This window comes from Erpetoichthys calabaricus, chromosome 3 (assembly GCF_900747795.2).
Source record: "Erpetoichthys calabaricus chromosome 3, fErpCal1.3, whole genome shotgun sequence".
Lineage (NCBI taxonomy): Eukaryota > Metazoa > Chordata > Cladistia > Polypteriformes > Polypteridae > Erpetoichthys > Erpetoichthys calabaricus.
This window is the reverse complement of record NC_041396.2, coordinates 177878693-177892214: the sequence shown is the minus strand read 5'-3', so window position 1 is coordinate 177892214 and position 13522 is coordinate 177878693. Positions and strand designations below refer to the sequence as shown.

Sequence of the window (13522 nt, the reverse complement as noted above, 5' to 3'; positions counted from 1 at the left end):
TACAGACACAACTTTAAGGAGTAAACATTTCTCTCCTCAAATGTATGGCTTATTCTGTAATCATGGAATAGCTACTGTTGCAGTCTTACTTAGATGTAAGATAATACCACCTGTGCTTCATTACATTTTATTTGTAGCATCACCAACAGCTGAGTACCTGCTTTTTTCCCCAACTTACTTCATATTCAACTGAGACAGCAATTGTGTGCTTTCAAATTTCTGTCTTCTGTTATTAAAATGCAGTACAAATTGCCTTAAGCATGATAGCCTTGACTGCTTACAATTAGTGGCTTTTACCATCTGCTTTATTGTCATTTATGTAGTATTAAAAATGCATTTTAATTTATCTACACTTTAATATTAAATAATGTAGCAATACATTGTTCTACAATGAAAGATAAAAAGTATAAATAAATTTAAAAAAGCTTAAGGTAATAAGTCAAAATGTGTTTTTTTTCCTTCTTTTCAGTGTATTTCTTGATTTGTTTGGAGGATTTGTGTTGACTATTGTTCAGCTGATGAGCTTTTATCTTAGGCATAATTTGCTTTTTGAGAGCTTAACATCATAGTTCAATTAAAGAAAGTTTCTTCAATTTTCCAATTAAATTGCGTATTTTTTAAATATCATCAGTGAAAATTGTGTACAATGTTGTTAATGTTAAATATTGTTAAATATTTTGTTTCTTGCATATTTATACGCATTATTGGAATATGTTGATTCTGCAAATATGATAATTTATTTAGCTGAAACATTACTTAATACAAGTAAAATACTCTTAGTAATTTAAAGTAACGCTGTGATCTCAGTTTATTATTGATGCCCAACATTACTTTAATCTAGATTTACAATTTTAAACTTTTGGACAATAATAAATTCTCATGTGTGAGTGTGATTGGCCTTTGTGTCACATCAGGATTTTTATACGTTTCCCAGTACTGAAGGGATCCACTCTAGATCTGGACTATGCAGAAAATATATAATTGCATTTTTATACTGACAGTTTAATAAATCTAAATAACAATTAGAATGGGAAGAAAATTGGTGTTAAATCTCACAATGCTCTCATAATCTGAATATTCCACTAACCAAAATTGAACTGTTTTTTAAATTGTTTTACATTTAAAGAATAACTGTTCATTGCATTTCATCCATGTCTCTAATGATTATTTGTGTGGTTCTTTTGATCAGGGTGGTAAAATCCCTGTCAGATGGACAGCTCCAGAAGCTATACAGTACCGAAAGTTTACGTCTGCCAGTGATGTGTGGAGTTATGGAATTGTGATGTGGGAAGTCATGTCGTATGGAGAGAGACCTTACTGGGATATGTCTAATCAAGATGTAAGTCATATTCTCAATAAAACATCTTATAATGTAATTAAATTGCCAAGACAAATGATTTAGATCTAAAACACTGATAATATGATGTTCTGCATATCTTCAAAAAGATTGAGTTGTTTTTAACTGGTCTTATTTAGAAGTAGCCAAGGCTGGAAAACCTGAAAGCCTTATCATCCTATTTTACTTAAAAAAATATAAAACATTTCTGGAAACTGACTGAGAACCTACCTATTTGATTATAAAAAACAATTCAAAATTGTATTATTGATTCTTTAAATTAGTAATAGACTTTTGTTGTCAGGGACTAGGTGTCTTTTAATATAGCAAAGGCTAGGAATCTTGCCTCCTTTCTTTGTTTTAAAATAAAGGAGTGTGTTTCAGGGTCACTCTCCATAAAATGATTTACATGTATGTTATGCGTTTTATTAGCTGTTGTCATTACTAACCAGTGTATAATTCATAATGAGTAATGCTCACTAAAATGTATATTTTCATATATTACTTTTGTTCATATTTTAAACATCATGATTGTGTTTTGTGTTTTTGTTGCTGGTATTTCTGCTTTTCATTCCTCTCTAATAATTTATAGCATTACAGGTTTCCTTTAAAAAGAATAAATTGATGGCCTGGAATTCTGTATAAAAAAAAAAAAACTCCATGTCTTGCTCATAATGTTGCTAGAATAGTTTGTGGCTTTCTCAGACCCAAACAAGAATAATACATTTTTTTTCTTTTATACAATCGTAAAATTGTTTTTTTTAAGAAAAAGGAGAAGCTATAAAGGAACTAAAAAGCCTTAAAAATAACTAAAATGTAATGACCAAATACTGTAAGCACACCCTGCATTTTTCCTCATTTAGTAATGGTGAATTCATAACTGGAGAAACAGCTGTCTGTGGTCACTGGCAATGTTAAGTTCACATTGCTATGCCACAGTGGTTGTTGATGTGAACAGAAATAGAAATTTCTAGTACTTCAGAGAACTACAATAGCTTTCAAAGGCTAAGAAAACATTGATTTTTGGAATTCTTTTACTGAAAGTGAAAAACCATGAAATAAAAAATATTTTTAATCAAAAGATAGTCAGAAAGGTTAAGAATAGTTCATAATAAGAAGTGCAAAACTCATGTCATAAACAAAAACAGATTCATCCTTTGTTTTACTATTATTAAATTGGGCCAGACAGCAATTGAGATACTTTTCATTATGTTGTTAACAAAAGTGGCTTTTGTAAAGCAATGGTTGAGTTAAAATTCCATGAAGGTAGTGATGTGGAACATTAAATAAAATATTTTAGGCAACTGTTTTCGAGAGCCCTTGTCTAGTAATATATCTGATTGGTGCATTTCTTATCAGAAGTTTATCCTCTGATTCTAAATTAGATAGAGTGCAACCATAAGTGAAAGCCCCAAATATCCTTCATATGGCTTCCCGTCACTTAACATTCACATCACTGTTAAACCTTTAAGCTCTGTTGATTGAATGATAGACATCAAAGATTAAGAAAGACAAAACCGAATGACAAGTCAGTTAAGTGACGTTCCAAACTGTTAATATTTGACAGGTTTCAGTGTGGGAGATTTTATGGACTGTCAGCATGTGGGAAAACAAATCCTGTGGGGAGCAGAAAAAAGATATTTACATTTTCTGGACAGTTTTAGTGTTTTGACAGTTTTCTTCAATATTTGATTCACGTTTAAATTGGCCTGACAAGAATTTAAGATAACTTTGAGCAACAAGCATGTCTTCCATATAGAAAGGGGCACAAGAGAAGAAAAAGAAACATATTCCTTTCCTCAAACTCTAAGCATGCCTCAGAGGGCAATTATCGTAAATTCACAAATGTCATAGAAGAGCGTGACAGCCTGAGAAGCCCAAAAGTTTGTGAAAGTTAACCAGATAACCTCCTGTTCAGTCATATTGCGGTATTCTGTTTTTCTGTTTGTTTAACATAGCTGAATAACAATAAAACATGTTACATCATCACATTCTGCATATCGTGTTTGTAAATTAAGGATTTTTGTGTGGATTGTCTTACCACATTAAATCAGTAGCCCCTTCACTGTGAACATGTATTATCAAACTAAGATCATTATCTGCTATGATGCTTTAGCCTGCATTTTGGTGGTTTGGTTTACTACATCTTCAAGGCCGTCCCTATTTTTATTAAGCATTGATCAACCAAATGCTCAGAATGAACCAGAGGTGACATGTAAGGACAGAAAGAATAGATCTTCATATGCAGATGTTAATATTAAGATAATGGCATTTCTAAACTAACTCTATACACAGTAAATGAGCACAAGTGGTGAGTGTTCCTAGTATGTACTGGAATCCCATCCAGGAGTGGTTTCTGCCTAGTACTTCCTGTGATCCAATATTGGAAAAACTCAGGTAGAAATAAAGATGGATGTAAAGACTATTAATAGAGTACAAACAGAAACAGAACTAAATGCAGTTCCAGGTAGTTGATAGTTGTGTATTCAAATATTAAGCATACTTAAGAATTCTTTTTTGAGTAAGAGTTTTGTTTGTACATTTTTTAAAAGTAGTTTTTATAGTACCTTTACAATTATATTTTATTAAATTTAAACCATACACCTAACAAAAACTATATATCATTCTCAAACCTGAACAAGTGTCTATCTTGGTAGGATGGCGTGCCAGTACATCACAGGGCAGTCAGCCATTTTGGTTTTACAATAACAGCTTTAACTTGGTGATATAAACAGTGCAAATTTAGATCTGTCAAATGCAGAGTTTATAATATTTGTAAGTTTCTTCTACTTGGATTATATTTATCTTAAGGTAGCTAGCAAGCACTGCATAAAACAGTAGCACCCTGAATGCCCAAATACTTTTTCGATGTCAAAATGTTAGATTGTAGAAGAATTGCTGAGATCATTGATCTGGTGCCAGTTTATTCTTTCTAGTTTTTAAATGTTGAAGAACACATTTTTTGATTAACAAACTTAAAACTACGGTTAATTTGTCAATTATTTTACCATTAGAATTTAAGAGTGCATTATTATATAACATTATCCATCCATCCATCCATTTTCCAACCCGCTGAATCCGAACACAGGGTCATGGGGGTCTGCTGGAGCCAATCCCAGCCAACACAGGGCACAAGGCAGGAAACAATCCCGGGCAGGGTGCCAACCCACCACAGTATATAACATTATATAATATTTTATATTATAAAATTATATTATGTAACTTATAAAACATTATATAAAAGTTTTTTTGTTACAACATTCAAAAATATATTGCATATATTGCATTGAGAAACATTAATTTCTTGCCTGATTTTAATAACCTGAATGCAAGATTTGTAATTATTTCTGGATTAGAATTAAGTTAATAGTAAATAATAGCACAAATGTTAAATATCCAACATCTAAAATCGTAATGTTAGGTCATATATTTTGCATTTTTATTTGGAACATTCATGCTTTTAATAAGGATCATTTCAATTAATTTTGGAGGATGTTGCTAGAATTCAGTGTATTTGTAATTTTCTCATGCTCACCTCAGTAGGTTAGGCTGGGCTTCATTAAAGCTACTGCCTTTATTTTCATGTTTCTGGGGGACAGTATCCAACAGGTGACCAAAGATGCTACTGAAACCTGGCAAAATAGAAGAGAAAGTTGCAGTTTGCTGCTGCGCTCTGATTGCACTTGTTATTTGGTTTAAGTGATTCACTTTCAAAGTACAAATAACCCTTTCCTTTTGTTGTTATAAGTAAACAAATAACATCAACCTGTTTTCAAGCAAAATAAATCAAAAATTAAGCTTTGCAACTCAAAATTCTACAGTTATTTTAATTGCTGTCACTTGACTAACTATAAAAAATATGCTAACGATCATGAATTATATCCAGAAGCCAAGATCAGACTGTACTAATTATGAAATATCTTACAGCTCTCTGTGATTTTGAAAAAAAAATGTATTATTTGAAAAAGGTCACTGCAGATTTCTGTTGTAATTATTGAATTTATTTTTTGTTTGCAAGCACTGGTAATATCTGCATCTGAATGTTATTACCATCTGTTTTGAAAATGATTTATCACTTCATTGCATGGTGTAAGAATACTAATTTTATTGTTGCCGACGGTGACTCATTAACACATGGGCACAATGACCTTGCTCTTAAAATATATTTTTATTGTGTTGACAACTGTCAGCTGCAAAGTATTTGTGCCCAGTGCTTTGTGCTTTAAAGACATGCAAGCAAACAATTATCTACTGAATTATTCTGAAATGAATCAAAAGAGAAACATTAGGATATTATGTACTGAAAATAAGGTGTCAGGCGCTGGTCCAAGGTCTTTATGAACTGTTCTGCAAATTACAAATAATAATGAAGATTTACTTTGTTTAAAATATGTTTTGAAGGTAATAAAAGCTATCGAAGAAGGCTACCGTCTCCCTTCACCTATGGATTGTCCCTCCGGACTTCATCAATTAATGCTGGACTGCTGGCAGAAAGAACGGGGTGAAAGACCAAAGTTTGATCAAATTGTTGGAATTCTTGATAAAATGATCCGCAACCCCAACACTTTAAAGACTCCCTTGGGCACTTGCAGTAGGTAAGGAAATGATTTCATTTATTGTTCTTTACTACATAATTCAAGAAACAGAAACTTATCTCATATTTTTACCTCTTTTATTTTATTTATTTTATAATTTAACCATCCTCATTCAAAATTATTTTTTTACCATTTTAGAGTGATAAGAATATAGAACCTGTAGTTGCCTAGATAGATAGATAGATAGATAGATAGATAGATAGATAGATAGATAGATAGATAGATAGATAGATAGATAGATAGATAGATAGATAGATAGATAGATAGATAGATAGATAGATAGATAGATAGATAGATAGATAGATAGATAGATAGTAATTACTTTTCCCACTGGGAGATTTAGCTTTTTTCACAGTAGCTCAAGAAAATTTATAACACATGATTTTAACAACAACCCCTTCCAGCACTCACAAAGAATTATAGAAAAGATAAAAAACTTATGACATGGTTAATGATAACGCAACAGGCACAGTAAGGCATTATATGTCTTTATGAAGGAGTCCAATGGCCATTTCTTGACACATTTCTACTGAATAATTTGTTGTCTAGAAGTGCTTAATGATATAGACTGCCATATAGAGGATTTTCAGCATTGCTCAGATGATAGTTTTGTATCATTCTGTCCTTCACTACTACCCCAGCAAGTTGAGAGTGCATCCCATAGCTGAGTCTGCCCCTTTAATCAACTTGTTGTTTCAGTACCAGCACCATTTTTTAAGAAATTAACATGGATATTCCTTTTAAATTATTTGTTAAATTAACATTTGAACAAGTTCATTTTGAAAGCTACATTATGTGTAGTTAATTACAAAATAAGTATTATCTGACATAACACTGGTTTTTTTCATTGCTTTATAGGATCCTTAAAATGCACTGCAGGAATTTGTATTATGATTTTTGTTATATTAATATTCTTGCTGGATGCCTTTGTTCATCTGTTCACCTTTACAAATTAATTGTGTGGCCTGAAGACAGCGAAATCAATAAATATGAGTTTAGGCCCTCAGCAAGTCACTGAAACTCTTATATATGTGTTCGTCCCCCTACTGATCTGGAGAACCCCAGTGTGACAATTGTCAAACCAAATCTATTTGCTGCCAGAACATCAGCTCTCAGTGTGAGATAAAGGACATGACATTTAGACTAGGCCCTCAACAGAAAGGCAGTCGTTACTTTAGAGGTCTTCATGTTAAAAAAAGAATAACAAAATGAAAGAAAAAAATAGCAACCCACGTGGGAACATAAAGACTAATTTTTCAGAGCTTTTTTGAGGTATTAAATATTTTTCTCAGATGTTAATACTTCATCTTCAAAGAGGTCTTGAAAATCAAGGTTGATACAATAAAAGTGTGTTTTGATGAAGGGTTAAATGTTAGAAATATTAAACTACCAGTGATTTGAGCCCTGCCACTAATTACTCATAACCTTGAAATTGTTCAGGAGCTGCATTAAAATGTACTTAATCCACAGTCCCAGTTGGCTGCTGTGTTTTAACCTTACTTTATAGAACTCTCACAGTCCTTTATTTTCTCTTTATTGTACAGACCAATTAGCCCACTCTTAGATCAGAACACTCCAGATTTCACTACTTTCCGCTCTGTGGGAGACTGGTTAGAAGCTATCAAGATGGAAAGATACAAGGACAACTTCACCGCAGCAGGGTACAGCTCATTGGAATCAGTGGCCAGGATGACTATTGAGTATGTTCTGTTTTCTTTTTTTTCTATTTAATATGTGTGTGTCTGTTTGTAGACTATATTGTTGCAAAATAAAACAGTCGAAGATGAAGATAATTGTCAATATAAAGCATCGAACAGTATCCATTTTTTTCTTTTACACAGTTGCAGTTCAACTGAAATTTCACATTCAAACGTTTTAATTCAGCACAGCCAAATTCCTTTTAGTTTTTGGTTGCCCTTCCTATTGGATTTTCCATGGTTCAATTTAAACCACTAGAAATGTACAAACATAAGATAAATAAATTATAACATAAAAAGAAAATTGTAAGATTGTAAGGTTGTAAGATTAATACAGTTTTTAACCCAGAGTGAGTGATATTATCTAGACACAGAATAACTTGACAAATACAGACATTGTTCCAAAACTTGGACAGTGTTTAGCAGACTGAGTGACAACCTGCATGGAAAGTGCATGTTCTACTTATGTCTGTGTTGGTTTTTGTCCAGGTAGTTCCACATCCCAGACATCTGTGCATTGGGTTAAATAACAGCTCTACAACTGTCCTGTATAAATAAGTGTGCGCTGGCACCTTGAGAAGACAACTACTTATGTCTATAAAAACACTTTTTTAATAAATAGATGAATGAACACACACACACAGAGGCCAATTTAGAGCACCAGTTAACTTTACAAGTCTTTGGGTTATTACTGAAAAACTAAAATACCTACAGGGAAACGTACACAGATACAGAGAGAGCATGCAAACTCTTCACAGATGGAAACCAGCTATAATATTTGAATCCAGAAAGTTGGAACAGTGAGGTTAACCACCTCATTAAAGTACAGTTTAAGAGAATTGAGACAAGAGGTAAAAAAGGAATAAAGACAAGGTAAATCTGTAAGCAGAAATATCTCTTTCAGTTATGTATTTTTTAATTAAATCAAATATTTATTCATGCTTTGAGTTTTCTGGATTTAAATAAGTTAAAATAAACATATCAAAGGAATAATTACAGTAGTTTAAACAGATGATTGTCAGATTCTATTCAGATATATGAAGCCTAAAGCAGAAATACTGTGCTTTTCTGAATGCAGAACAAGAGAAAAAAAGACCAAATAATTAAAGAAGATTAAAATGACTCAGTGATTGTAAAAAACTTCAGCCATAGTTGGGCCATCAAGAAGTCTGAGTAGTGAACTGGTTGTTCCTTGATACATTATATTATATAGCTTCTACTGTATATACAGTACAATCTAAAAATGTCAGGGTTAGCAAGTGATGCCTATTTACATTAACCCAAGCAAGTATTTGTTTCTGTTTTTCCTGATTTAAATTGCAAATGAAATGCATGAATATTTTAAAAAGAATAAAATGATACTGTATATACCAGGCATGTCAAACACGCGTCCCGCATGACAGATCCTAGTTAGCACTAAACTTGTACAAAATGATTACTATCGTTTGTGATTGAATCATTCTGCATCTTCGGCGTTACTTATTGACTTCTCTTACTTCCGCCGTCTGACAAAAGCGCATTTTCCCATAGCATTACGGTACCAGAAATGTCACCTGCTAGTATAGTTGCAGCTGCAGCGTCGGCTCCTTGATACCCTAGGCATGACACTAATCCCCTACCCCAACCCCCCCCCCCCCCCCCAGCCCCCACAAGCCTTAACCAAAGTTAATGAGCCATGACGTCACAACTGAAGTGCTAGGCTGCAACAGCCTGGCAGGCTAAACTACTGGCTGGGCTACTGAGACTGGCCACTGGGTAGAACTGACCATCACGAGTAGTAATAGCTCACATATTTTCACGTTTTTTTGCTCTAGTTTTATGTAATTTTGTGCTAGTATTGTAACGAACAGTTAGTGCAGACTACGGCTGAAAATCTGAAGTGGATGCGAGAAGTTGGTGAGTTGTTTATTAACAAATTTTTGTGATTTTGAGTTTGTAAAATTAGTGTAGGTCAGGGGGATTTTTGCATATTGGCTTATTTTACAATATAAACTTTGAAGTAAACTTAGTAAAGTAAAATTTGATTTTTGGAGGATTTGTTTTCCAACTTGAATTATTGAGCAATGAATTCAGTGAGCGTTTTCGTGATTTCAGTTCACATGAACAGGACTTTGCGCTGTTTACGTCACCATACTCTTACAACGTTGAGCATGCGCCTGAGAATATCCAAATGGAATTGATTGAATTGCAGTCAGATTCTATTCTGAAGGCAAAATACAACGAAGTTGGTGTGCCAGGCTTGTATGCTTACCTGCCACCCTCATATGTACAGATCCGTAAGTTGGCATCGAGAGTACTGTCTATGTTCGGAAGCACTTACCTTTGTGAGCAATTGTTTTCGTTAATGAAAGCTACCAAAACCCCACATCGCTCAAGACTTACTGTCGAGCACCTTTCATCCCTCATAAAAGTTGCAGCTGCACAAGATTTCAAGCCTGATATTGATGAACTGGTTACTAACAAGAGATGCCAAGTGTCGGGACAAATCTCAGACTGTAAGACTCCTATATAAGGACCTAGCTAAGAGGCTAAGACTCTAATTGTACCCTGTTGTACGGAGATTGTATGGAAATAAATTGCTTTTCTTTAAACTTTAAGTGTTACATTTTGTAAAGTTTTCAGTATTGGAAAGAAAGCTACAGTGACTTTGTATAATAGTATAATAGTATTTGTTATAGTGCAGCCCGTTGACACACGTATGGCAGTCGAAGCGGCCCACCAATGGTAGTGAGTTTGACATGCCTGGTATATACAGTATACCTTATTCTTAAGATAACCCCCAATCGAAACATTAATATGCTGTGGTATATTCATATGATATTTAACTTATTACGGACTATAATGCACCACTGAATGGCTTTTATGTGTGTATAATATACAGTATATATATATATAAAACTATAGAAGTTAAAATTATTTTGCTTTTTCTGTTCTTATTTATTTTTATGTTTTAATGAAGGATGCTAAACCCTTTGCTCTATTTTTTTTTCTTTTACAGAGACATGATGAGCTTAGGGATCACATTAGTTGGCCATCAGAAGAAAATAGTGAGCAGCATACAGACTATGAGGGCACAGATGCTGCATTTACATGGCACTGGTGTCCAGGTGTGACAGACAGTGAGTCCTCCGGCAAAGGAATAACTGACTCTAAAGAGCAGCATTGGGACGTCATGTCATTTAGGCTAATCTGCAAAAAAGTGTTGCTTCCTGCATTGGACTTGTGATTCGTGGAATAAACACAGTCCTTTTTCCTCCGTGCCACCCTCTAGAAGCTGAAGGAACAACTTAACATGGTGTCCATTAACAGTGGCTGAGGGGAATGAACAAAACACTACCTGAGGCATAAATGGAACAGTCAAACCTCTGATGAACTCTACATTTTGTATTATAGAGTGCAGAGAAAATAACTGAAACCTAATTCTTTTTCCCCCTTCTATTTTTTTTAAATTGCTAAAGCATTAATTTGGCACTGTTCTTGGGAAGAATAGTGAAAAAACAAGTTGAACTGAAGCATCAGAGGGTTTTCTTTGAAATGGTAATGAAATCTGCAATTTTAGTTCTTTTATATTACCTCTACTGTTTAAGACAGATGAAGTCTTGGCAAAGATTAGGTCTTCCCCTGTCAGAGTACAGGGCACAAGGTCTCCTGAAGGCAGAACATTCAGAAGGGACCCAGTGGTTTGGTCATTTCATTGTTTAAAGTGGCCAAAAGAATTAGTAATTGTTACTAATCTGTGGTGAAGCAGGGTTATCATATTACCTTTCAAAGATGCAGAAAAAAAAATGACTTTAGAATTCTGGATATGCTCCATCCTGTCAATCAGAGTGCATAGTCTGGGATGCATATATTGAACTTGTGTGTAATGTTTACTGCTTGCAATATTTTATTTAATGAAATGATTAATCAAAAGATATTTTTAGGCTCTAAACTTTATATCCTGGAAATTTCTACTAAATAAATAAGAATGAGAAAATAAACATCAAAAAAGAAATCTCTACAGATAGCACTCTGTAAGCGTCGTAATTAAGGATTTTATTCATGCTTGGATATTGGGTCCATTAGGATTAAAGGTAGCATATATCCTTTGCAAAATTGCCATAATATGTTTTACTTGGTAGTTTAAGTCAAAACCTTTTCTATGGAAGATAAATTAACTCGAACAAAAACACAGAGCAATAATTACTCCTGATGGGACGTGTTCGAAAAAGTTAAGGTGCTACATGTTATTATGAGATGCTTTAGTGTTGTAATAGTACTTTGGAAAACATCAGTCACTGACAAGGTGAAAAATGTGGGTGAAGAAACAAAAGCAGCAGGTGGCCATGATGCCATTAGTGTTTCATTCTATTCATATTTATCAGGTGCTTTCTACGACAGAGCATATCTATTAAGATTATAGTGTGCTTCTTGATTTTTGTTATTACTCTAATTACATTTGTATAATTGGGGCTCTGTAATAAAATACAGGCTTGGCAAACATAGGTGGTTTCCTGATCAACTAGTGCCATTTGTTTTCTATAAAGAATGTGTTAAGAAATGTCCCAAGTGGCATTTAGTTATAGGCAGTTTGCAAATGCATGTTACCTCGTGATGGAAATTAAAGTTTCCAGCTCACTATTAGGTTTAAGAGTTTGCTATTGCTATTTTTTCATACAGTAGATTTATCCAATTTTACAAGAAATACCCACTAATGTGTTGATTAATTTTCATCTATGGCCAATATAACTCTGAAGCACTTTCATATCAGCTAGCTAAAAACCTAGTCCTTGGTGTCTTATACATAAACAAGTACTCTGTATTGTATCTTTTCAGATAATGCTTGTTTTCTCCTCAGATAGTTATAATTAAGCAGTTCAGAATTTAAGTACAATCACAGATGCTCCAGTTAGTTACCCAGAAGATCAGTCTTCCTTTTTGTTCCACTTAAAAAATTCATTTGTAGCTTTAATAAATTCTGGATTTATCATTTCATGCTGGAATAACATACAGAATATATAACATTAAAATAAGCACATATGAAAACTAGGGATGTGAAATGTATTGAAGTGCAGACCGCTATATGTAGTGTGGCTGATAATTCCAAAGACTTTAGCACTATTGATTGTGTCAGAAAGATCCTAGGGATCAGAAGAAAATTTGTATATGTTCCTGTGCAAAACTTGTACATTTTCTTTATACTATCATTTTTCTACACGCATTTCTCTGTAGTGAGTTCTGAATACATTGAAAATGCACTATATTTTTCTATCTCACTTGCAGAAGTCTATCCGCACTCATGTATTTTCAGTTGTAAATAGTTATTCTCATTTAGGACCAAAGATGGCTGTAGGATACTTGGTTTCATTTATTTTTTTTATACACTATGCTGTACAGTGTTCTGTTTTTGTCAATGTGTTATTTATTTGTGTTGGATTAGAAAATCAAATTAAAAGTCAATGGCCAAGACTATATAAACTTTTTTTTTTTTTTTTTGCCACAGAATCCTGTAAAATCATTTCTTGTTCCATTGACATTTTGCTTTGTAAACTTTGTAATAGACTGTAAATGTATTTTTGGAAATATAATACAACATCTACAGAAAGCCTTGTCCATGTTTTATCTTATAGTTCTTATTTACCATACACTGTATATCAGTAACGTGAAAAAGAATGAAAAAAACAAACTTAAACTCTTCATCACACGTAAATCTGTTTGCAACAGAGATCTGCATTAGAAATCATTCAGAAAATATTTTAAGAAATATATCTGAAGGCAGGTTTTGATTATTCTTGGCCTGGTGCTCCTTGATCTTCATATTACAAAAATCTTTTCTACTGCCAAATTAAATACATGCAAGGTAAATGTAATCATTTTGAATCTGAACATTTTCTAAGTATCTGGTAACAGCAGTT

General features: G+C 33.4%; 1 protein-coding gene across 3 annotated transcripts in view; it reads left to right on the top strand.

Annotated features, from left to right (window-relative positions):
* epha7 (eph receptor A7) overlaps positions 1-13212 on the top strand; it is a 141467-nt gene extending 128255 nt beyond the window's left edge. For all 3 annotated transcript variants that reach the window (XM_051925659.1, XM_051925657.1, XM_051925658.1), the window contains 4 exons: positions 1190-1339; positions 5738-5931; positions 7476-7631; positions 10627-13212. In XM_051925659.1, coding sequence (XP_051781619.1) covers positions 1190-1339; positions 5738-5931; positions 7476-7631; positions 10627-10741 — 615 coding nt within the window. In that variant the 3' untranslated portion in view covers positions 10742-13212. The remainder of the gene's footprint in view (positions 1-1189; positions 1340-5737; positions 5932-7475; positions 7632-10626) is intronic.
* Positions 13213-13522: the final 310 nt, after the last annotated feature.